At 34.3% G+C, this 27,008-nt stretch overlaps 1 protein-coding gene and 1 long non-coding RNA gene across 16 annotated transcripts; both read left to right on the top strand.

Moving 5' to 3' along the window:
* The first annotated feature begins 4,149 nt into the window (after positions 1 to 4,149).
* On the top strand, positions 4,150 to 20,097 carry LOC113718670 (uncharacterized). Of its 15 annotated transcripts, none has more exons than XR_011825392.1 (14): positions 4,150 to 4,172; positions 5,845 to 7,055; positions 7,173 to 8,592; positions 10,835 to 10,913; positions 12,604 to 12,895; positions 14,180 to 14,234; positions 14,440 to 14,491; positions 16,382 to 16,501; positions 16,684 to 16,744; positions 17,029 to 17,174; positions 18,128 to 18,304; positions 18,720 to 18,815; positions 18,913 to 19,029; positions 19,684 to 20,097. It is a non-coding gene; the product is annotated as an uncharacterized lncRNA (long non-coding RNA). The 15 variants fall into 15 exon arrangements; XR_011825401.1 differs by lacking the exon at positions 4,150 to 4,172 and adding an exon at positions 12,996 to 13,072 and having other exon boundaries at positions 6,642 to 7,055; positions 14,456 to 14,491; XR_011825396.1 differs by lacking the exon at positions 4,150 to 4,172 and adding an exon at positions 12,996 to 13,072 and having other exon boundaries at positions 6,644 to 7,055.
* A 5,944-nt stretch (positions 20,098 to 26,041) lies between these two features.
* On the top strand, positions 26,042 to 26,783 carry LOC113718123 (uncharacterized). The gene has a single exon (XM_027243042.2). The coding sequence runs from the start codon at positions 26,089 to 26,091 to the stop codon at positions 26,659 to 26,661; it is 573 nt and encodes a 190-aa protein (XP_027098843.1). The 5' UTR covers positions 26,042 to 26,088; the 3' UTR covers positions 26,662 to 26,783.
* The last annotated feature ends 225 nt before the right edge of the window (positions 26,784 to 27,008 follow it).

Genomic DNA, 27,008 nt, shown 5'->3' on the forward strand with positions numbered 1-27,008 from the left:
TATTTTCTATTTCTTGGCTTTCTTGGGTGTATCCATCTTAAAACTACATAGCAAGCATTAGATCAAAAAGCTGCTTTATCAAACCATTTCAAAATGGTAGAGAGCACCAAACTCTAAATGTGATATCTGAACAATTCTTGCTTTCTAGCTCGAGATTCTTTGTAGTTGATTACATACAGAATCCTATTGCAAAATATGAAACCAATAATATTTACTTGGACATCTATTAGTGATTACTCTTGCAGTACACAAATAGTGTTTGCAAGGAAGAAGTCAGTACCAAGTCTGCCATAGCAGTGATGTGACAAAACTAGAATAAATATGTAAGGCCAAAAAGTAGAGATCAGAGTATGATATCTATGGATGAGGAAATGTATCGGCAGTCTCTTAAAATCTTTTTCGTATGTATCCATCCAAGTAGGTTTGTCAATTGAGCTATGTGAGCTGACATGCTCAAATTTAGCTCATATAAAATATCATTCTTTTGAGTCAAATTCAATTCAGTGAAGCTCAGATTTTTTGCTGCTCATGCTTGGCTTACACAAAAAAAAATGGTATTGGACCTAATTCGAATAGGTTCAAACTCATGTCATGTATTTTTCACGTTCACAAAATCTAGTGAAGCTAAACAACCAGCCAATGAGCTAATCCATAAAGATTCTATAAATCCAAAAGAAGTTTGAATTTCACGACAAAAAAAAAATTATCATAGCATCCTTAATTCTATCAACTAGAGATTGAAAAAATAATAATTTATTATAAAATTAGCCATCTAGTTTTCAATTATTTGATTGGATTTAGATGGACAAATCTTCTTAATTCCCACATATGAGCCCTAATTTGTATATTGTTTGGATCAAGTGTTAAGTGGTCTGTGCTCAGTGCAACCCAAAGTCAACTTACATTTAAATCGGACAAAATGTTTTGACCTATGTTCAACTCAACTCACTATTGCATTTGGTTCAACCAACCATATTTAGGGCTGATCTGGTTGAGTTTGGGCCAACCCAAACCAATTGACAGGTCTACATCCAAGTAGTGTTTTATGGAAAAGCCTTGGTAACAAATAGCATACAAATACAGTTTACCTCAGGCTGAACACTTAGGGAACCCAGGACCTGCTGGAGCTGGAGGTATTATTTGAAACCATTTGGGCGAATAGATAGGAAGCTTCATCAGAAAGTTGGGATGGGCAACATATATAGTGGCATAACTTTGGGCTCTACGCCATGGCTTGAACCTTACTAAATCCTTAAAAACATCAACCATCCTCTCATTGAGTTGGATGCTCGAGTGATTATCATGGTTCAAAGACTCCGCTGAGTCCGAGATGACTCGATCGGAACGAAACTTTCCAATATGATATCGAAACGAGATGACTCCAAGATAATAGATTGCCGAGAACTCGGCCGAGACATCTCCGAAATAAATAGATTCGGTTGAATCGCCTCGAGTGAACTCGAAATTTTATTATTTTTACTAATTTGTTATTATTTTTATTTATCATATTTTTTTATATTATTTACAATTTTTAGAATATTAAATGTTTCAAAATTTGCATCTCTCTGAGACCGCGACCGACATGTCAAGACCGATGTAAAACGGTCCGGACCACGATCGCGACCGCGACCGCGACTTTGAACCATGGTGATTATAGATATGCTTTTACATAACAATCTTCAATCTCATGTTTACTCTCCCATTCTTAATGATTGCAGGATCATCTTGCGGAGCTTCCAATCAGCTACCCTTAGACATGTCTTTCAAGAAGCTAATACATGTGCAGACCTTTTGGCAAGGATGGGAGTCTCAGCTGAAGAACATTTTTTTGTCCTTCCTTGTAGGCCTGTGGCCATTTCAAAACTTCTTGAGGATGATTGTAGAAGCTTTTGCTTACCTCGTTTTGTAAACTCCCACTAAACCTGATACAAATTGAGCTTATCTTACAAATTTCACATTGCAACACTGCTTAGATAGTGCTTATACCTCAGATTACATCCTCTAGTAAAAGCTTCTAATACTTGTCACTGATTGATGTTGTTTTGTGCTTAGATTTACAGTTTCAATTTTCAAATACTTGTTATAAAATATTGTACGTGCATGATATGAATATAGAATATGGATTGAAACTGTCCAAAACATTGTTGATATTGATCGCCTCATCTTTCATTCAAGATGCAAAATCAACCTTCTCTAGTTGGTGTTAACCTAGTTTGAACAATTTTAGTTACAATGGCCATTTCCATCGCCAAATCCCATTTGCTCAGCCATTCCCATTCACGGCATTTCCACTAGCCAGTGTAAACTTCTATAATTGTGTGCCCGTTTGCTTTTTTTGTTCTGGGTGGCATTCCCAGAACAAGTAGAACCAAAATTGACAACGCCACCATCAAGCTCAACCAGCCTAAGGTCTTATCTGCCTCGACATGGCCATAATGTATTCTAAGGCCTAAATAGTGAGAGAAAAAAAAAACACACATACACACACACATTTGGGGTGAATAACAGGTTGCTCAAAAACAGTACTTGTAGCCCATTTTGACGTATGCAATTTATTTATAAAATAAGTTATGGCACATGGAATTCTTGGAAAGTTTTAAGAACATATTTGGAAAAGATAAGTAGCCCTTATATATGGACTATCTCAAGATCATGAGTTTTTTTTTAGTTTTGGGTTCATGATCAAGCATGTAAATTGGCAAATTTTCCCGTTAAAACTGTTTATTTGACTAGGTTGCTCAGCCATGAAGGGACTAAATTGACACAAATATATAAGTTTGTGGATTAAATTATCACAAATTAAAATTGGACGACAAAAAACATATTCTAGTAAATCAGTTGGTGGACCATTAACATAATTTGTTAGTAAATATACTGGAAAGCTTGGTGATGAGGATCAGTGGCAGTGTCACGTTAAGTAGAACTATTGAGTTATGCTTTTGGCTTAATGGAGGACAATTTCTATATATATCTACCTTGTATATAAGAAAGGAGGAAGGTTTAGTGCTTTCCTTTACTTTTGCCAAGTGACTTCTTAATTATTTGACAAGTGGCAAGGTCAAATATTTCTTGCAAATTGTTGAAGCCTTCTCTTAATATTTTTTTCAAATTGACCGAAGCCTTCTCTTTCTTTTGGCATTGAACTGTTTCTTTCTCAGTAGTGCTTTCCTTTTCTTTAGCCATGTGAAAAAGTCAAATATTCCTTCCAAATTGTATGAAACCTATTCTTTCCTTTGGCATTGAACTCTTTCTTTCTCAAATTGCCGGTGAAGCCTTTTCTTCCTTTCTCTCTACCAGACAGCTATTCTAACCACAAATTCGGCGCACCTATTCTGAGCAAATTCAATTCCAAACGGCTATTCTACCAAACCCAATCTGAAACGTCTATTCTAGTCAAAAAGTTGGGATTTTTACGTGATTTGGGAGATGGGTTTTGTGAGTTCCTTCTTTCAGAAATTGCCATTGAAGCCAGTAGGTCAACTGCCACTCCAAACACTTGATTTCATGTTGCAGAAATTGCTGCTCACTCACATGGTGTTTGTACTTCAAAGGAGGAAAATTAGGAGTAGGTGAACTGCCTTGCCTACACTTGCCGTGGTTTCCTCTTTCTCTAATATCAAATTAACCCATTTCATGTTGCAAGAATTGATTTCATGTTAACCCATTTCTCTTTCTATTGATTTCATGTTGCAAGAATTGTGGGGCAGTCACATGATAATTGTACTTCAAATGAGGGAAATTGGGAACTTTTTGTTAGATTAGGTATGGCATTCTATTCTCATTAGTTTTCCCATTCAGCCATACGATTATGATGAGAAATATCTTTTCAGATTTGATTTTTCCCTTGTTCCAGTTATGATAAGAAATAGGTTTCGTATTCATTTAGCCTGTAAATTTTCCAGTGAATTACGAAATCAAAAAATGGAATAGAGGTATTTATCAGTGCATGGTTCTGGCTCCTCTGTCTTATGAACTGCAAGAAGAAGCATCTTGATATTTACACCTTCTTTGGAGTCTCTTTGGTGAGAAAAAGTCTTTCCCTTTTTTTTGTCAAATTTTTCCCGTATGAGTAATAGACGGATTAATAAATTCTAATATATACATATTGTTCAATTGATAGGTTCTTTCTGCTGTGGTTCATATCATTAGTTAAGGAATCCTTTAACTTGAAGGTCAGCTTGTTGTCTTTCTTGAATCTATGAGCAGCTTTTCTTCATTTATGTGACTATATTTTCAAAAGCGAAATTTCAGCGTTCCCTTTTTTTTTTAGTAGTTTTTCTTTAGTTTCTGCTTCATTTATTTTAAGTTTGCTGGTGCTATTTGTTTTGTGTGATCCTTTATGAAACAAATGCTTTTATTTGAGTAGGTAATTTTGTTAATATTTTCTCAATCCAATTGTGCTGTTGCAACCCATTCACCTGAAAAAACAAGCCAAAAATGAAGATATGAACCCAGCTCCCAGTTCAATAATCCTTATTTTGAAATTTGGTGAATTCTTGAATATATATATTATTAGTGGCATACCTACAAAAAAGAGAGATCCATTTGCTAATGTGATTATGGCCAACTGAACTGTCCTATTGGTTTGCATATGATCAATGTTCTATCAAGCAAGCAGCCAAATTGCTATATATACTAGAAAAAAGATTATAACAATGGACAACAATAACATATTTTGTGAGCCAAAATCATTAGCACAATATATTTTGTGAGACAAACTTTTGCTTGTGCTGATTTTGGGGTTGTGGCTGCTATGCTAAAGTTATTATTACATGACAAGTTCATATTTAACTAATTTCAACCTCCTGCTACTGGTGCTTTTGTCTTTAATTACAATATACATATCTAAAATATGTGACCTGTTGTTGTTCTAAATGAGGAATAAGAGTGATTATCTATTTTTTAGAAAACTTTAAGGTCAATGCAGAGAGGTTGTTATTGGCAAAGCTTGTTTAGTCATCTAAGTGACTATTGGTTAAACAACTTTAAGACTTTGTACTTCTTGTTTCTAATTGATTATTTAGTGTGTGTGCCTTGTTTGCTATTTGGTTTAGTCTAGACTTGTCTAGGGCAATGAAAAGCTTGATGGTTACCTCTTAAGGATATTGTATATAGAGCATCCTTCGACTGTTATTCATTGTGGCCTTTTTAGGCAAAACTCGTTCACTCCTTTATATGACTATCAGTTAAGCAACTTAGGCTATTGTACCTGTTTTACCCCAAGTTGCATGTAATATGCTTGCTGTTTTATCTAATCTAGACACAACCTTAGGAGAATGAAAAACCTAATGATTACTTCTTAAGAACAGATATTTGAATGGTGGTACTTGTTGTAGTCTAGCCAAAAGCTGGGCTCCAAAGGCATCAAATGTAATAAACATTTCTAAAGGAAATGAAGGTTATTAACTTGGCATTCGGCTCAGTTGTGGTTTTAGGTGTCTGCTGATATCCTATTAAAATTACTTTGTTTTGTTTATAGTGCATCATTGCTCTTGCTGTGTTTGCCTCTAAACTTCGAATTATGTATGCACCTATTTAGCATCTTTGACATTCTTTAGACAGCCAAATAGTTTGCTGTCAAGAATCAATGACTAGGACTTCTATATGTTCACCGATTACAACTTTATAGTGCAACAGTTCGTATAGCAAACTAATGCAGGAATTAACATTTGCTGTTTTTCTTTGCCCTTTTTTGTTCATGTTCTTCCCCAGATATTTCTTTTTCCTTGTGTTTTGTTACTTAGAGGGCCTTGGTTTTTGGAACTATACCTTCTGAAATTGGTTTGAATTCTACTGAAGTTAATACACCTGTCTCACTGCCTACTAATGCACTCTCAACTTTAGCTCCAACTAATTTTGCACCTGGAAGTCCCTTGAAGAAGCAGCGTGATGATGAACTCTAAACTTGCTTGAAGCCTTTTGAATTGCTAATCTAGCTAATGTTGAAGCACTTTACAGCCGAATTGCTAATCTTGCATCTTTTGACACAATATTGACATCTATTAAGCAATTATTCTTTTGTGCAACTTAATGGATCTCAATATGTGATATTTTGTAATTGCAGCCTATCACTGCACTTTATATTAGGTATTCAGGATGTCATCTCCTGTCTTTGTAAGACTAACTTGAACTTGAAGATATCAAGCTGTTTGTAAAACTACTTACCAATCTGTTGTCATCTTCTCTTATCTTTTGCAATACTGGTGGTTCTTTGGTTTTGTTTAGTCTTATATTGTTAGCCGCATGCTTGATTGGTAATTTATGATTTTAAGAATGCTATTTCACAAACATTACTGTTAATCTTATCTTATATGAAAATATATGACAACAGATTATAGGGGGCCTAGGCTGTGCTTAGCACAGCCGAAAGCCTCCTAGTATCTAATCTACCTTGTATATAAGAAAAGAGCAAGGTTTACTGTTTTCATTTCCTCTTGCCAAGTGACTTCTTTATTATTTGACAAGTGGCAAGCCAAATATTTCTTGCAAGTTGTTAAAGCCTTCTCTTTGCAACTTGTCCGGAGCATTCTCTTTCTTTTGACACTGGACCATTTCTTTTCTTTCTATTTGTGCTTTCCTTTTCTTTTGCCATGTGGCAAAATCACATGTATTTCTCATTGGACCGTTGATTTTCTCATTAGACCATGTCTGGGACAAAAACAGCACTTGACCCCATTTATGAAGCGGAAAAGCCAAAAAACCGACTCCACTGAACAAAAACCCCATTTATCAAGTTCCTTCTCTTTTAAACCGTTTCCTTCTCATTGGACAGTCAAATATTTCTCATTGAACCCCTGTTCTTTCTTTTGCCGTTGAAGGCCTTTCTTTATTTCTCTGTACCAACGGCTGTTCTGAGCACAAATTCGGCACGCCTATTCTGGGCAAATCCAACCAAAAAAATTGGGATTTTTACATGATTTGGGAGATGGGTTTTGTCAGTCCCTTCTTCAAGCCAGCAGTTCAACTGCTACTTCTGCAGACACTTGATTTCATGGTGCAGAGATTACGGGTCACTCACATGAGTTTGTACTTCAAAGGAGGAAAATTAAGAGCAGGTGAACTGCTCTTGCTTACCCTTGCCGTGTTTTCCTCTTTCTCTGATATCAAATTAACCCATTTCTATATTGATTTCATGTTGCAAAAATTGCTCACGTGATAATTGTACTTCAAAGGCGGGAAACTACTTGGAAAGGTTCCGTTTGGTGACGACGTTTTCGGTGGAAGTCGGCGAACTGCTCCTCCAACTCTGCCGGCTGCAGACCACTCCAAACTGCTTCCTTGAAGCGATGGACTTGAGATGACCACTCAGTCCCATTCATTCTTTAGCCTCTCTCTCATACATTGTGCATTCCCGAAGATTTGGTCAATGATATATCTGAAGAGATCCCTGTGAGGACCCGAAAATTTTGCTTATTTTATTTATTTTACTGGCTAAAATAAGTATTTACTCACCCGATTTCTCCGAGTATTATTTTCTAAGTTTTTTAGGTCTAATTAAACGTATCCATAGTTTAATTATTTTTTTAAAGCGATTCGTTTCGAAATTTAATTTCTGTAAGCTCGTTAAGTGAAAATAGTAAATACGTGATTGGAATAAATAATCGATTCGAGAAATTACATATAACGAATAAGTGGTTAAATTAACAGCCTAATTGAATTTTCATAAAAATTGAGAATTTAGAAATATCCTGATTTAACTAAGAATAACGGTAAGAATTTTGAGTGAGAGCTTGACAATTTTATTCCTTATTTAAAATTTAATACATGTTCCATTTTCTTTTATTTATTAAAATACAAGTTTAATTAATTCTTTTCGTTAACAAGTAAACCGGTAATACCTAGGATGGTGTGAGAAAAACTCTTATAGGGGTATGTAAATTAGAATAAACTAAAGTTTGAGACAATACTTGAAGATGATAAGATTCCAACCCCTTAGCAAATAAATACTTTAATGTTAAAAGACCATTAAAGTCTCAATACTTGAATAAATAACCATGCAACCAACTCTATTCCATTTGTCTTGAAACCGAGAGAACTTAGGAAAAGAAACAACTACAATACATTCACTGCCTCTGTTTATTACAAACCGAAAGACAACAAGAAGGAAAAACTAGAAACCTCTCTTACCTTCTTAAAAAGTGAGTACCAGCCGAGAATTAAGAAAATTCCAGCACTACCATTTTATTCTCCACTCCAAACACTCCAGCTCTTCCACGGTTAGCTTATCCCCACTACCTCAGCCTTAATCACAACCACAATTGTCCCACACCATTATCCCTTACCTCGTGATCATAGCCAAGAGAGAAAGCCGAGCTTTTCCTTTTCCTTCTGATCAGAAGCTTGAACAAGAAAGGAAGCTGCGCAAGCTGCCTTCTCAAACTGTCCGCGAGTGAGTGTGAGGGAACCGCGAGAGCTGCATCACCTTCCTCCTCCCAACCGCGAGCTGACCGTTTCAATCTGCACCTTCACCCCAACCAGCTGCCACCATCTTCCAACCGCAACACCACAGCTGCAACCATCGCGTGCGTGAGCTTAGCCGAGAGGAGAGAAACTTCAGCTTTTCTTGTTGCATGAACTGACCGTCTAGCTGAGGTAAATTCGAGACTTAGATTAACTAATTACTGGTAGAAGAAGCTGTTTAAAAGCTTGCATGTTGAGTTTGTGCGTTTGGTCGATGAAATCAAAGCATGAGGAAAATCTGGTTTGATGGAAATGGATATTGCCGTGAGCTTGAATCAGAAATGCAGACTTGATCTTGCTTAATTGAAGTAATCTGAGCTTGCAATTGCGATTAACTAACTAAGAATTAAGTGTTTAAGCTTTGCATGCCGTTCTTTAGCGCGGTTAAGTAAGAAAAAGAAAAGGAAACAAGGAATCTGTTGCATGCAATCTAGCCGAGAATAGGTGAACAAATTCTGGAATTTTTGGGATGATTATAACTGTTGTTTGAATCTAATTTTGAACTGGAAATGTTAATTGGCTAGTTAAGAAATTGCATGCCGAAATTGAGTACTTAATATCATGTTTTAGCCGAGTAAAAAGTTGGATTTATGACCAACTAGCTGCTGGAAATTCTGTTTAGCCGAGGACAGATTTATTGTGGTGGAATTATTTGCCAAAATCACATGCTATTTGTTTTATTTCATGTCGGAAAATTTTGATGGTGGGCTCTATGAACTCCCACCCTTGGATTGATGATGGATATAATGCTAGTTAGTGTTTAAATAGGTAGATTAATGATACCTAGCTAGTCTAGACTCCAAGAGATGCATAGTTCAAAAATGTTCAGATTTGCCCTGTTTTAATCGCACCCCTTTTTGCAAACTTTTGAGGGTTTCATGACTTGTATATCACGTTGATATGTTGAATATATGGTGTACAAAGTTTCATTAAAAAATATTGAGGTTTGGCTGGTCAAATAAATTGATTTCACAAAGCTAGTAAATCTGGAACTATTTCCGAAATGCTTTGACCAGCTTTCGTATTTCGGCCATAATTTTGAGCTCCGATGTCAAAATCGAGTGCTGTCAGTGGCATTTGAAACTAGACATTCCCAGCTTTCCATTGGTACCAAATGCACGTTCTGGTTCCACTTGAGTGAGCCACACCATTCGATTGAAAATCACTGTCCTGTTTCATTTCTCTCTAGGAGACAAGACAGGACTTGTATCTTGATGCTCAAAAACGAGTTGTTTGTGAATGGAATTTGAAAATGATTTCTTCTGTGAAATTATACCCCTACAAATGTATTTTCCAACGCCACCAACCATTCTCAATTCCGAGTTGAATTGAGTGATTTGTGATCAAAATACGGAACCTGCCCTGCTCTTGGAAATCCTAACTTTTGGACAGATTTGATGCAAGGCTTGGTATAGACTTGCTAATTAAATTTCTTGGTGTTAAACACCCACCAAAGGTACCATGAATGTTCTTTAGATTTTGCCTATACAAATGAACCATGTTTAGAGGATTTGCTCTTGGTCAAAAGCTTAGAAAAGAAAATTTTCATACACAAGGCAGCCTTGCCTTAAAATTTTGGAAACTTGAGTGATTTTGTTAAGTGACTTCCCGTGCATATTTTTCTATGAAATTTGATAGAGGAATAGCTCTTATATGGTAGTATTATACTGCTAATTATGGTATTATTCCGAGACCGTTTCATGACTCAAATAAATTACCAAAGTTTATGACTTGAGTTTGAAAACCCATGTTTCACAAGGAAATTTTGGTAACTTTGAGTTGCCATATCTTAATACTCAAAACTCCATTCCTCGTTCCGGTCATTTTGTTGTAAACTTGGATTGCGACTCTAAAAGAGTTCCAAATTTCAAAGGCTAGTTCCAATCAAGTGAATTTTGCCGAGTTTTCAAAGTTGGCCAAAAACCAACTTAAATCTGCCTTATGAACCAAAACAGAGACTTTGAGCTTATTTTTGAATGCTTTCCATGTGGAATCTTAGAAAAGTGTATTCTAGGAACTTTTAGTACTTTGGAAGAGGTTTCCATTGGTACCAATCTTTCTAATTTTTGACATGTAGAATGTGATATACGATTTTTCAAAGTATCATATCAAAACTGAAAATTTTCCGGATTCCACGGAAGGGAGTTTTCAAGCACTCCTTATTCTTTCGGTATTACTTGAACATTTTATACTTGATTGCCAAAAGCAAAACATGATTGCTCTTGTACTTTAAGAAACTCTAATTGAACCTCGATTTACGAGTAATTGAGGTTCATTTTCATAAGATTTCCTTAGATTGCACTAGCGTACAATCTTCCTCGATAATTAGAGATTTGTAGTGATATTGAGTGGTAGTTGATCATTGTTTGTTCAGGCATTCGAGGGGATCTCCAAGAGGAATTCGGAGCGGACGCTTAAACGCTTGTTTGGGAACTACTCGCTTGTTTGACTAGGTGAGTGTTCCATATAGGAATACGTAATTGAATAAGTCTAGGACATGCTCATTTCATGATTATTAAGTGTTAAGTTTTTACCATACTCATGTCTATATAAATAATGAATACTTGCATTGCATACCGACATGAATTGGTTAAATGATTAACCATATCAAATGACTATATGAACTCGATACATGTTTAGTTTGCTAGAATACTTGCTTAGCCTACTTGGTTTTGTAAAGTGAGTGTCCCTGCTTGTTCTATGCCTACTTGATTAAAGTGCTTTCTTGACTTGATATGTGATAATTGGATAATGATTTTCTGATCCATCTTTGATAGGCGAGTGTGTACTTTACCTCACTCGACCTACTCAAATGATGAATTTTACCTTTTGTCGAATTACTTGGTTACCTGTGCATGTTGTAAGCTCTAAGCTGAACTTGGGCCCTGCCTCGGTTACTGACCTACTCGAGCCAGGACTGGGCTCGGTCGGGTAGGTTGGAACCCTGGACAACCGTTTCGGTATACTCGAGTACTACCACTGGAGGGATAAGGTGAAGGCCAGTCAAACCGAGGGGATCCGGAAGTCATAAGGTGCAGATGACCGATGAAGTTCCACTGGAACACCGTATCCTACAGTATATGTTTACCTTGTATCATGATAATTGTTTCATGCTAAAATGGCAACATGAAATCATGAACTATACATGCTAAATGTCTCAAATTACCGTATAATGATTATCACCTCATGATAACATGCCATTATGTAACGTTGAACCATTGCATATGATATGCCCGACTTTCTTGATTTGTTTGAACTGTTAGAGTGTCTTGGAACCTCACTGGGCTGTGTAGCTCACCCCACGTCATTTATTTTTCCTGACAGGTCCTGGCAAATGGGGCGATCTGAAACCTAGTTGTATTTTCTTATGAATGTAATTGAATCTTATAACTTCACTTTGCGGTTTGTAATGTATAATTATATTTACGTCATAGATCGGATTGGGATTATGTTAAGTTTAGGCGGCTTTTTGTCTTGGATTGCCACTTGAACCTGGAAAAGTGTAAAACCTAGACTTGATATGTGGCTTATATGAATTTGTTATTTGGGATTGTCGGATTTTATTCAGTGGTTTGTAATGCGTAAGGTTTAAGAATCGACGACTACCTATCCTATAATACTGTTATCTCTGAAGTTAATGTGGTTTTAGTAATTGGTTTATTTGGAGAGAAACGATGTTGTAATAGTCTAGGTTATACTTCGGAAGGATTTTTTGCTAGCTTGCTTGCGTGAGTCCTGGCGAGAGCTAGGCAGACGGCCCGCCAACCCTCTGGTTCGCCTTAGGGGGAAGTGGGGTCGTCACAATCCCCATCAAATTCAACTTTCCTGTTCTCTTCTCTTCTTCCATCTCCCTTTTGTTACGGGAGAATAGATGGTGAAAAAATCAGTTGAGTCATAGTGTTCTTATGCTATAAACATTCTTTGATCTGATCTAATTTAATCAATTTTTCTTGCTTAGGTTTTTGTCCGAGAATAGAACTCCTCTTATTCTCCCTAATTTTTTTCCCTCATGTGTTGGAATCATGTACTCACGGGGTTTGTTTTCCCCCTCAGTTTTATTATCCATTTTTTCCCTTGTGCATATTTCTTCCTTATTTTAACCCTTCTTGCCATAACCGTTTTGTTCCCTTTTTTTTTTTGCAGGAAATCTTCGTCGCCCTTTAAGGACAGGAATGGCTTTTACTTTTTCTCTCAGTTTTATTTCCTCTTTTTCTCCCCTTATGCATAATTGTTTCCTTACTTTCTTGCCATAACTGTTCTGTTTTTTCCTTTTTTTCAACAATAAAACTTCGTTGCACTTTAAGAAAGGAAATAAAAAATTTATTAATGTTTTGTCTCCTTGTCTTATTGCCTAGCTTGATCTGATTCATGCATCTTGAAGAGCAAACGTTCAGGAGGAGAAAAGGAAAGAATAGTTTGATGCTGTTGGCTTCCGGTATTTCTTCATTTTTTTCTGGTGTTTTTGGTATTTTTTCTTTGGCCGAGATTGCCACAAGAAGAATAAGAAATGTTGCTTGAATGCTCAAAATAAATAGATACTATAAGGAAAGCAAGAGAGGCAGAAAGAGGAGAGAAAATAGAAGACCTGAGCACGAGCGAAAATGAAAGCGAGGTAATTATTGAAATCAGGAAACTGAGAATAGTGCTGGAGTTGCTGCCAAATCTTAGACTTATATGAAGTCAGAGAAATTTGCTGCTCCAGCCCAACTGATTTGCCCAATTAGAGATGCCTCAAATTTCTTACTCAGAACCCAAGTTGTAAATCTTGAATTTTTCTTGTACCTTCGATTTGAATAGCCTCAGTCCCAAAAAAGATTGGGGCCTTTACTCTAAATTACCTGTAAATTTGCTATCTTGGGCATTTATGACTTATTTAATGTCACCTTAGCTTAATACCACCTATCTTTGCTAATTGGTATCCTCTGCTTTGCTGTCATAAACTTCCCAGCGAGCCCTGCAATGGAGTAAAAATTGTAGCATTCCAACTAAGCATTTTCTTCTGGGAGATAGATCTTGAAGATTAGCTTCAAGATATAAAATGGGTTATTTAGTAGTGTACCACGTGGGATTGTGTATATTGTTGTGTTTGTTTAGTTATAGACGGTTCCTTTTTTTATTACAAATTGTTGATGTCATCAAATTGGGTGTGGAAAACTGGAAAGTTTTGCTTCGGTTGGATAGTTTGATGCAGTAGTTACGGGAAATAGGACAATTGAAATTTTAAAGTGTGAATTTTCACTTTATTGATTGGAGCAAGTTGAATTAGATATTTCTAAAATTCAGTTGATAATGCGAAAGTTTATGTTAAGCCGGCGGTGGAACCAAATCTAATGAGTTAGGATGTTGGAGTACTTGGTTTAAACTATTTAATCTTTTATTTGCCTAATTATTGCTATGCTGTGCAATGATTTTTTATTATTCAGATAAATTTCTGAATCTTTTATCTACCTAAATATTTTAACCATGTATGATTTTTTGTTATTTGATAAATTTCTCCAATGGGGAAGGTTAAGAACCTAGATACTTTCGATTTGGAAATTGGGCAGTTAATAGTTTCCATGTAGTGCTTTGCAGACATCGTGATTGTTATCTTCGATTGGTAATCCAAAAGTCGCTGCTTAGGCATTCTGAATTTTATTTTTGTGTATTTAATTTTCTCTTCGCTTTTTTCTCCCCTTTTTACTAATCTAAATTTTACATGTTTTTTGGGTGATTGCAGGTGGAGAAAGTTGGGCTTTTTCCTATTCCATAGTGCTGCAACACTCTAAGATATGGTATATTTTATGTCATTCACTATTAAAAAGGTTTACTCTCTTTTTTTTTAAAATTTTTAATCAAGTTTCGGTTGTGATTTTCCTGGTCATTCATTATTTGAATGCTCTTTCACAAGCTTCGTTTTCCATTCATTAAGGATAAAGTCTGTTTTCTTTATTTGCTTTGCATCTCTATTCCATTAAATGATGGATCTATTTTTGATAGTTCTGTGCGTACTTAGGTCCCAGGCTTTCAGCCACAAATGACGAAAAGCATTGTAAGTCATCAAGGATTTCCATTATTTTAGATTTTTTTTTAAGTGCCTTTTCCTCGTGTCTTTGCATAAATCTTGCCTTTCATTTTCTTTTGCTAGAGTATGAGTTTTTCATTCAAATTTTGCCAATTTGTTCTGAGGGATTGGCCTGTGTATTTAATAGGATGATATTTTGAGACTATACTGTAAATTATAGCAGAATTAGTGCTCCCTATATTTGTTATTACTTTAGTTGAGCGTCACCTTATTATTGCAGGAAAATCTTGCAATTTATACTTTACCTTTAACCAAAATGGCTTTTCTTCCCTTCTTTCTTGCCATTCAAGAGGCTTTTTATTGTTAATGGAGCCTTTTTGTTCCCTTCTTCACACCTTTTGGCTGGTTTTCATGGTACAGTTTAGTTGTACCGGACAAAGTAAATCTCATAGTAAAACGTCTTATTTATATATTCTATGAATTTGAACTGTACAAGCTAACCAATTGCTTTCAACCCTATGGCAATTTTCACTAAATTACAAGGTACTAGAATAAATTGTTTTTATGTTTATAGGCAGTAAACGTTTAGACCAAGCTTAACAAGTCTCAAATATTAGAATTTAACCACATGCTAGAATTAGTAATTAAATTGTCATATTGCTTAGCAACTTTAAATTAGGTATTTGTTAACTTCAAAATGGATCAAATTGCTACAAAGCTGTGGTTTCTTCCTTTTGTTTCATTTTGTGATTATTGACTAAAAATCTCTTATGGTTCTGCATCTATTTTGTTCTTTGTTTTTGCAATTTTTTTCCCTCTTAACTTTTCAACTCATACTTGCTTAGCTTAATTGAGGTGAACTGTCATTACTTACTTACAATTTAGATGCTCTGAATTATATTTTCTACACAATTGGTTGGGTATTAGTTGTGTTATTGGACTTAGATGAATGATTATTCAGTCTGATGAGAATTTTGAACCTTTTCAATTGGGTAATTTATTTCTAATATAGAATAAGGATTTAGATACAACTGTGCCCAAGTTTAAAAATAAGAGTGGCAAGGAATTTTTCAATATTTGTTACATAGTAGATTGGGCATTGGCTGGCTGTGCCTTGGTTTTTGGAACTGTACCTTCCAAAATTGGTTTGAATTTTGCTGAAGCTAATACATCTACCTTGCTGCCCACCAATGCACCTAGAAGTCCCTTGAAGAAGCAGCGTGAACTCTGAACTTCCTTGAAGCCTTTTGAATTGCTAATTTTGCTAATGTTGAAGCACTTTACAGCTGAATTACTAATCTTGCATCTTTTGACATAATATTGACATCCATTAGAAATTGTTCTTTTGTGCACCTTAATGGATCTCAATATGTGATCTTTTGTAATTGCTGCCTATCATTGCACTTTATATTAAGCATTCAGCAAGTCATCTCCTATCTCTGTAAGACTAACTTGCACTTGAAGATATCAAGTTGTTTGTAACACTACTTGCTAATCTTTTGTCATCTTCTCTTATCTTGTGCAATGCTAATGATTTTTTGGTTTTGTTTAGTCTTATATTGTTAGTTGCATGCTTGATTGGTAATTTATAATTTTAAGAATCCTATTTCACAAACATTACTGTTAATCTTACCTTATACGAAAATATATGACAATAGATTATAGGGGGCCTAGGCTGTGCTTAGCACAGCCGGTAACCTCCTAGTCTAACTACAATATAAGTTCCAGTTGGTCTTACTGTAGCTTCTTCCCACGTTGCCACGTGGCAGCCCCAGAGCTGAAGTTTAGCTTATTTCTCCTCGGTTGACATTGCTTGTTTCATTGGCGGAAGTTTAGTCAGCTGCTGAAGTTTAGTTTATTTCTCCTCGGTCGACATTGGTGAAACGTTTTACTAAGTTACTTTTGGTCAAATGCAAGGTACCTCAGGGTGGCTGAAAGTATATCATTCTTTTACTTCATCCTTTCCTTTGTACGTCAGACGATCAAGAATAGCAGTTGAACTGCTCCTGCACATGGTCAGAAAAAGCTAAGAAGCAGGTAAGCTTCTTCCTTTCTCCGTATCCCTTTTACACCAAATCCTTCTCATTCTCCACTATAGAAAACACATGGCTAACGTATCAGTGGTAATTATTGCCATGGAAACCACCAATTGTTTCATAGATTGAGTCTACTTTATGGCACTTTTTCTCCTTCGTTACATTTTGTGATATCGTGTACAGTAGAGGAGAAGAAAAAAGAACTCCAGCAAGAAAGAGTTCTGGAGAAAGGGCCACAGGAAAAGTAAGAATTTATTTCTTTTTCCTTTTGGTTCTGAATTTTTTTTTCGCCTTTTAGGTTTTTATTAGATGATATTCTAACTTTAGTACAGAATTTTCCTTTTTCTTCTTTTCTGCTGAATGTGAATATATGTGTCAATGAATTTTTTCTTCATTTTGTTTTTTTTCCTTTTTTTAAATTTTTATCAGATTTTCTTCATTTTGTTCTTTCTTTTTCTCTTATTTTTTTAATTAGATGATGTTCTGATATTCGAGCTGTTTTTTTTTCCTTTGTGTTGTTTCTTTTAGTTGCAATGATTTATCTAGCAAATACAGCTATTCAAGCAAGTCAAAGTTTTGTGAAATCTCAGAGACCAATGGCCATCAAGTGTTTGATAAAATGTCTATGTGAAACTTGGGATAGCAGAGAAAACACGGAAAGAATGATCGCACAGGTAAATTCTACTTCGGTATATATCATTTTTTTCTCTATGGCCAATTCCTTCTATGGCACTTTTTCTAATGGTAGTTTCTGACACTTGTAAAGATGAAGAAGGTAGGAAGACAGGAGAAATGTAAAAGATGATTCCATGTATTTTCTGAATGAAATATATAATTCTGAATTTCTGCTGTTTACGAATTGACCATGCCCATGATCTGAGAATAATTAAATTCCTGTCCTATTATACACCAGAAGTTTCCAGTATTTTTCTAGGGTAGCAAAAAAATGTTCGTGCCTGTTGCCCTCTGTTTTCAAGAGAGAAAGGAATAGAATACAGTACCAGATCTAGGCGAATGCAATTTGCAAGATCAACGTGAGACATAATTGTACACTTCTAGTTGCATGAATACGTTTTTTTTAGGGCACAAATTATCCTGTCAAGAAGTTAATTATTAGTAGATTAGTAGTTGGAAATATGGTTTATAGTTTTTTGTGCTGTAGAAGTTGCCGATTCAAGTATGTCTTGCACTTCATCTTCATATAATAACTTAAAAAACTTATGGTTACCTTTTGTCTAGGTAAAGAGCTACCACATAAATTCTGATGGTGCCGATGTAATATACCTTATGATTGAGAATTTCCAACAGTAGAAGTTGAAATTTTGTATTGTTAGTTTGTTATCGCTACACATATCTTAGATATATCATATGTATTGTATTCCAAAATTTAATATAAAATTTCTAAGATACGTCATATGTATCTTAGATATATCATATGCACATATCTTAGAAATTTTGTATTGTTAGTTTGTTATCTCTGCACATATTGGTGTACTTAAGAGTTTAATTTCATGGACCAAAGAGGACATTGCTGACACCATTAAAAGTGATTCTGGCAAGTGAATTTATTCTGGGAATGGTGGATCTGAGATGAACTTGGCTAATGCAGTGGCTTATTCTCCCCTAGGAGTGCTAATAGGCTTGTCAAGAGTATTGGAACTGGTGGAGTTGCGAGCAGAAGTCAACAAACTGTTGTGGGTTCTGGGGTTGGAAAAGAAATTGTCCCCCAGTCATCTAAGCCAGCTCAAGAGAAGAAGCCCTAGGTTTCTACTGCTAATGATCATGCTACAACCCCTGCTACTAAGTAAATTTTTCTTCTTTCCTCTACTATTTAACATCATAGGAAATAAATAAACTCTTAAATTTTTATTGTGTTTTATTGGAGTAACAAAACAAAAACGTTTATGTAGTGTTGATAACAAGAGCCTAAGAGGCAAAATTGCTAAAATCATAACTAGAACCACTGTTGTTAATTAATTTGTTTAATAATCTTATTTCATTATTAAAGGATAGTCTTTATGAACTCATTATGATTCAAATTGAAATTCATATTCTTATGGTGAAGGCTTGAACTTAATAGTACCCTATAATAACACCTATTGCTTTAAAGACAAAGAACTTGCATGTTTAACCATGGCTTTGGTACATGTTGACTTAAGACTTCTGAGTTTCAATTTAATTTTGCTAAAAATGTCAATTTTTGGCTGATTTTTTCTCAGAAACTGTTGGCTTAAGACCAAAAAATCTATCCATATTGAGATAGAATGTACCATTAGATGCCTATCATGCAAGGAAGAAACTGGAGTTGAAGCGAGGTAAATGTTATTATTTACTTTTCTAATGCTAGAATTAGTAAATCATTTACAACAATATAACTTCTAATTTGCTTCATGTGATGGCAAAATACGATAGGTGTTGCTTGGGATTTGTGGTAAATGATGTAACAAGATCTTTACATGCTGCAATTTTCAGTCCATATGTTGAGAAATTGTTAGCATATACCGCTCTTCGCCTAGCCATGATGACCAAGTAAGTTCAACTCCATGAGCTATAACTCGATGAGTTATTGCATAATGATGAGTGCAACTTGATAAATGCGCTTAAATGCTCTTAGAAGAACAATTGTAGGAAAGGATTGAAACATTATACTAAAAAGTCATATTTTTCCTTAAAAAATTAATGAGGCTTTGTTCAACTTATTTGATCCGTTTTATAGCTTTAAGTTTTGCTTATTGGATTCTTTTATATGACATTTTATCACAAGTTTACCCGTACAAATTCACGTAAAGCTTTTGATCTTGACTCTTGAGATATCCTAAAGCCTTATAAGAGCATTCTTTTGGTTAGTTGGAAATAATTGAAAAAGATAAGTTGTCTCAGTTATGGATTAGGCATAAGTGACTTATAAATTTCTACTATTTGATTTTTGAATGAGGCTGCCACAAAAAAAAGACTCTGTATGGTTTAATAAGTTATTTGTATTTAATGTATCTGCTTATCTGTTAAAATTTTAGACTATTGCCTTAGTTTTAGATTGCAAAAAGCTATATTGCTTCGCAGTTGGAAATTGCATAGTCAACATGTAATTGTTGATTAAATATTTCAAACAAATATTTCAGACAAAGTTCACTAATGAAATTAAGGATGCTACACATTTTACTAAACTAGCATCTCATGTTGAAGGGGTTACAATGGTTTGTTCCATCTATGCTTTTAATCTGGAAAATCCAAGGACAAAAGGACAACGAAGAACCACACTATCAAAGCATACACTACTGAGGTTGGCGGTCAAATTTCGATAGCAATCCCAAATGAAGATCACAAAAGATGTTCCCAAATTTCATATCATTGCTCAGGATCCTTTATGATGGTGTTCTCCTAAAGAACTTGATCGAATAAATGCAAGTTAGCAATCTAATTAGTGGGCAGTCAGTATTTCAATTTATAGTTGTCTAGAATATAGCACTACTAGAAAGTTTTTGACTGCCTGCTGAATTACTTGGCAGTGGGAAAGTAGAAAAGATGTTACTATTGAACCAATGCTCAGTTTTTAAACTATGTTGTTATTTTACTCAAATGATGAATTTGTATGCTTAATTCTTCTTTCTCCCCTTTATTAATCTTCTAACTTCCTTTAAACAAATTTCTTCTTACAGATTCGGATGATTGCAGCTCTCAGCTCTATTAGTTTTTAGCATATATAATGGAACCAATCATTATAGTTTTTAGCATATATAATGGAACCAATCATTATAGTTTTTTTTCCCCTTTTTGGCTTTGGATTCTTGGAAAAATTGCTGTTGAAATTTTAAGTAGGATCTAAATTATGTCAATATCTTTGAAACTACAAAATTGAAATCCAATTCTAGACTTTTACCTAAATGAAAAAATGTATTTATGAACCATATTATGATCCATTGATTTTTAATCCAAAATTCAAGAGATCATGATACACAGTAATGGATCAAGCCATAATAGCTGATTATTTATTGCCTCTTTAGTCAATAAATAATCAATTGAGAAATATTTGATATTAATATGTTTAATTCAAAAAATAAATTTATCAATTATTACTTTGAATAAATGTATAAGCATAAAAAAATTTAAGTGTAAACGCAAAGTTAATATTCAGAATGCAACCTAATTTTTCTATAGATTTTTAAAATTATTTGGACTTTGAGGGAAAATAAAATACCAAAATTGATATTTTTTTCTAATGAGAGTAGACACACCATGACAAGGGGGTTTAAATGCTAGATTAATTATTTACAAAGCATATATAAGTGCATCAACTGCTTCAATTTATAATTTTCTTTCATTTTATAAACACTCTCCTTATTCTTTGGGATTAGTGGCAAGAAAAGATACAAAAATTGATAAATGTTTCATATTACAAAGAAATTGGGTAAGAGATGATTTAATTGATGGCATAAAAATAAAAACAAATATGCCAGTTATGAACTTTATTCATTTAGAAAGTAATTTTTGAGGTTTTTATTTGTCTGGGATTTATTGGAAAAAAAATATGATAAAACATATATTTTTACGGTGTGGGAAAAATATTAAGATGTATAAATCATGTCTCTAATAAATATTTAAAAAGGAATATGAAAAAAATGATATTGTTTGCAATAAGACTATAAAGCATTTTGTTAGGGAAGATGTATATAATTTATTTTACATAATTAAAATGAAACAGTCCGTCTAAGAATTATTTTACCCAAGCCGTGTTTAATTACAAAGCAAATTTTAAGGTTTTTATTTATTTGAGATTTTTTGCTTTTTTAAAAATAATTTTGATATCTTGCTTAGCTTTAGACCATTAGATTTGCAGTGGTTGATTGCTTTCTTTTTGTAATTGTTTGATGGTTCAATGGTCAAACAACTTACTCATCCCTTTTAGTAAAACTCAAAATAGTTGACCGCTCTTTTATACATATCATTCCTGGTTTCCATTTTTTTCTTGTAAAATGAATCTTTACAAATCATTGGCCATTGTTTTACTTCTTTCAACGATTTGTTTCAATTAGATGTTTACCATTTACCTAAGAGTTGGATTGTTTTTTGTATAAATTTCAACCACTTGATTAATTGTTCTTTGTAATTTCGTCATGCATTCACTATTAGATTGGACAATGAATCAATGGAGTGGTTTACTTATCATTGACTACATTTTTAGATGAAAATTTTGACAACAATAAATCAAGTGGTTACATTTGACAAAGTAGATTAAAGCTCAGAAGCTTTTATTCATTTTATTTGTTCTCATAACTTCCTTCCTGGTAATTTTCGTAAAACAGAGATCACAAGGTGTGTAACTTCTTTGAATAATTTATCACCAAGACAATATAATTAAAACCAAAAACATTCTATAGTTTATAGAAATCAGTATATTTTTTCCAACAATACACATTTGTATTTACAAGTTAAACAGAAAGAAACAAATGTGAATTTACTACTATACAATGCAATTACTAATAAAATGCAACAAAAACAACTTATTGTTTCCTGTGAAAAATATAACTATAACTACTATAAAAGCTACTGTTTCATCAATAACTACCAGTGAATTCATTCCAATGGGCACTGGCAGTGCATAGCACAGCCCACCCCTACTAGTGTGTGTATATATATATATATATATATATATATATATCAAATTAAACTAATTGATAGGTTGATAGAGGTGTTCAAAAGTAGTAGTAGCAAAGCTGCAATAGGACAATTTTACCAGAATACAACTACTAAAGAATTAATGCCCTGACCATAATAAATAATTCTCACCTAACATGCCTATTACCAAATTTCAATGACACCATGGATACTAAATTTGTATTCATAATTCTAGCACCTGAGTGGGGGGTTTTTTAAATTCCCTATTTGAGGTTATTGAAGTAACTAGAAAGTACTACTGAATAGTTAATTTGCTGACCATAATAAAAGATTCCAAAGAATTATTATGTCCCATAACAAGTCGTATGTGTCCCATAAGAAATTCCTAATCCTATAACTGATACTATACGCATGCCTTAACTAACTAATTGATAGATATTAGGGTGCATTTGATAAAATTGAAATTTGAAATTTGAAGTTTGAAATTTGAAATCTAAAGTTTGAATCTATTAAGTTATTGAATGATTAAATATTAAATCTAATATATTTGAGTGCATATCACATTCAGTGATAATTGAATAGCTTATTACTTAATTTTGAGAGTAAGTTTTGCCTAGAAAATTCGGTATCACTTAATTAATTTAGATGTTCAATTATTGGTTATCAAATGATTTGAATATGTTAAGATTTGAATTCATTAAATTTAAGTGATGAATTGAGTTATGAAACAGGGGCTAAGACATATTAAACACTATCAACACAAAAACCAAATTTACCAAATGTAGTAAAATTACACAAACCAGTTCGAACTATGTAGAATTCAACTTATGATGCCCTTGATCCAGAACTATTGGTATAAATATGATAGCTAGGCTCAGTTAATATCAACCTACAACTTCAAGTATTTACAAGCTACAAAACTTGAAGCTAGCTAACTGCCTTAGAAATCAAAGACAAATGGCTTTGAATGGTAGTAGTGGGAATTATAATGTGGTCCAGCAAAAGCAGACTTGATCGGTGACGTTTGTTCATTATCAAAGGATGTACAGTATTGCTGCAGCACTTTCCGGGTCCCTGGTTCCAACACCGCAGATCTTGCCGGTCTGGGCCAAAGTTGTGCTAGGTTTAGCAACATCAAAAGTATCCGTCACCCAATCTTTGATACAGGAGCTCGCCGGACATGCAACCGATGAAAATACAAAGGACACACTGAACTCCTGCCTTGGCAGCTACGACGATAGCCTGAGTGCTCGTAATGAATGCATGCCATGATCTCTCGTGTAAAATGGATTATTTAGATCTTGGGGACAGACTCGGTGAAGCCGAAGACGGTCCACATGGCTGTGATCGGTCTTTCAGTGATCTCCAGCCCGCCTTACCCGAACCTGACCAACTTAAGCAGGCCAGCGCACACCTCCATGTCCTGATCGGAGCTGTTGGCATTATTGCAACCAAATTGGGAGACGGCGACAAGCATTAATATCTTTCCATATATATAAAGCATGAGGCTTGTTTTTGGTGTTAAATTCCTGCAGGTTCTGGTAATGCAGCAGGAAGCATTAATACTTGATTTCATCAATGTGGTTATCTTGAAATCTATGTACTTATAGAATTCTAATTTCCTTTAGATTTTGGAGCTATAATGATAATAAAATTAGTCACTCCATCTTGAGCATGAAGGTCAATCATTTTGTACGCAGTCCACCAGTTTTCTTTGATTATACAGATCAGCTTCCAACTCTTTTGGCCAAATGTGGATGACAACTTCAATGGTTTATATATATAATCAATCCATTGGAATGTAAAGGGCCCAAACAAACCAGGTTTTGGAGTCTATATATATGTACACATCTCCAATTCACAATTCTGCCAGCAATTTACTGTTTTAAATCATGTTGGATTAAAGGCATTACCCCCCCCCCCCCAAAAAAAAGGAAGAAAAAGATAAAAGATAACATGTATAAGAAGACACATGTTAAAAAAAAATATCCAGGTTATTAAGTTGCTTACCAAGTCGTATGTTTGTTGGGAATATTACAACGAACTGGCAAATATTGTGACAAGAATTGGTTTCAAATCATGATAAAATATCACTTTTCTTTAGCCTAATTTGTCCGGTATAACATGCAATAACCTTGGACAAATATCTTTTACCATAAGATGAAATTTGTTTGTCTTAGACTCTTGCACAAAATAAAACAAACCCTCTTGAACTAAGGAGTGCTTTTTGAGAGAATTCAAAGTAGTAGGAAAGCGATTTTTTGCAGCAAATCACTCTCTACTTGACCTCTTTATATAGGAGAGATTGTTTAAGAAACAAAAGAACTTATTAAATACTTGTATGGATAGATTCAAGGTATTGTGTACAAATTCATGCATCTCATGATTCTATGATCAAAGACATGAATCTATCCCTTACATTCAAGGATCTCCACATACATGAATATATATACATTCAAATTCATGAATGAATATACATTTATTATAATATATGTACATTTTAGAATAATTCATAATACAATACATTTATGTACCTCAAAGACATGAATGAAAATACATTTATTATAATATATGTACATTTTAGAATAATTCATAATACAATACATGTATGTACATCATACAAATTTTGAAAAATTTTCAACAATCCCCCGGCATTTTCAAAATTTAGAAAATGGACTTCCAAAATGTCACCGAATAATCTGACACTTATGTGCATAAATAATGATGTCTTTCGATTGAATCATTATCTTAGTAACTAGCTGTCCCGAGTATAGTCCGTCCCGCATTAGATGTAGTGAGTTGATTCTTATTAAATCTGAATTGAGCTAATTTTGAGCTCAAAATTAGATCCGATTCTAATGCTAGTTAAGGCATGGATTGCACTAAGATCAATCCACTTAATCTCAGCCCAAAAGTACAAACGAATCCCATTAGGTAAGAACATTTTAAGCAAATTGTCTTACCTTATTATGCCTTAACCTTATTAAACACTAGTAAGTGATCACATAGAGAACAAGGGTACGTGAGAAGCTTTATGTATGGTCATGCCTAACCGTTGGTTTTGACCAACATATAAATTTCTAGTGTAGCATTTTTCCCTTTTTTTTTAATGAAAGTACAATTACATATGTTATTGAAGTAATTAGGAATGTAATAATACAGAATCAAGAGTCTAACAGGTGGCAATGCACAATCATTATATTTCAATTGTTAGATTTTTAGAAAGGCAAGATTAATTAGGAAAAGTGTATAAATGTAAGAAAAGGTAATAATTGTTAATATGTGTATATCCATGATAAGTTAGATAAAATTTAGGTGCATTAGTGAGTGTCCAATAGAGAAATCAAAGAATTAATATTCTGACTATAATAAGAAACTTGGAATTATTAAGTTCATACCAAGTTAAATGCATGTATGTCTTATAAGTAAACATAATTGATAGATATTATACCTTAATTGATTAGTTAATTGACACATATTATGTCTTTTAAAAACTATCCAAATTGGGCTCAATTACAAAAACAATTTCCGAATTACTTAGTCCATTACCAAATTAATTATACGTACGAAAAGGAAATATCTTACCCCATGCATGCATGTATGTGTGTGTGTCTATACATGCATACATACATTTTATATATATATATATATATATATATATATATATATATATTAAGTCCCATAAGAAAATTCCTAATCCTATAATAGATACCATACGCATGCCATAATTAACTAACTAATTGATAGATATTATGCCTTATTAAACACAATTAGCACAGAAACTAAATTACCGAACGTAGTAAAAAAATTATACGAATCGATTCAAATTGTCCAAAATTCAACTTGTGAGTCCCTTGATCCAGAGCTATTGGTATAAATATGAGGACTAGGCTCAATCAATATCAACCTACAACTTTAAGTATTTACAAGTTACAAAACTTGAAGCTAGCTAACTGCCTTAGGGATCAAAGACAAATGGCTTCGAGTGTTAGTAGTGGGAATTATTATGTGGTAGTGGCGTTGCTGCTCCTGAGTATCTGTATTTCTTCAGGCCTTGTATGCAGTCCTGCAAAAGCAGACTTGATCGACGACGTTTGTTCTCTATCAAACGATGTTCAGTATTGCAGCGAAACTATCCGGACAGCCGCTGGTTCAAACACCACAGATCTTGCCGACCTGGGCAGTATTGTGCTAGGTTTAGCAACGTCCAAAGTACCCGCAACCCAAGCTTTGATACGGTTGCTTTACAATGACGCAAACGATCCAAATCTGAGGGACACATTGAACTCCTGCCTTGGCAGCTATGACGATTGCGGGAAGGTTCTTAAAGACTGCCATGATCTCTTGGGTAAAAAGGATTATGTAGGGCTTGGGCACAGACTCGGCGATGCCCAGGATGGTCCAGACGGCTGTGATCAGTCGTTCAGTGATTTCCAGCCGGCCTTACCCGAACCTGGAGAACTTAAGCAGGCCAGTTCAAACCTCCAAGTTCTGATCGCAACTGTTGGCGTTATTGCAACCAAATTGGACGGCGGCGGCATTCATTAATGTCTCTCTCTCTCTCTCTCTCTCTCTCTAAATATATATATATATACACACACATATATAAAGCATGAGCCTTGTTTTTGGTGTTAAATAACTGTAGGTTATGGTAATGTAGCAGGAAGCAATGAAGCATTAATACTTGATTTCGATTTCATCAATGTGGTTATCTTGAAATCTACGTACTTCTAAAATTCCAATTTCCTTTCGATTTTGGAGCTTTAATAATAATAAAATTAGTTAGTCTACCTTGAGAATGAAGGTTAATCATTTTGTACTTTGTTCACGAGTTCTCTTTAATTTTACAAATCAGCCACTATCTCTTGTCGCTAAATGTGGTTGAATGGATCATA

Source organism: Coffea arabica, chromosome 11e (assembly GCF_036785885.1).
Source record: "Coffea arabica cultivar ET-39 chromosome 11e, Coffea Arabica ET-39 HiFi, whole genome shotgun sequence".
Taxonomy (NCBI): Eukaryota; Viridiplantae; Streptophyta; class Magnoliopsida; order Gentianales; family Rubiaceae; genus Coffea; species Coffea arabica.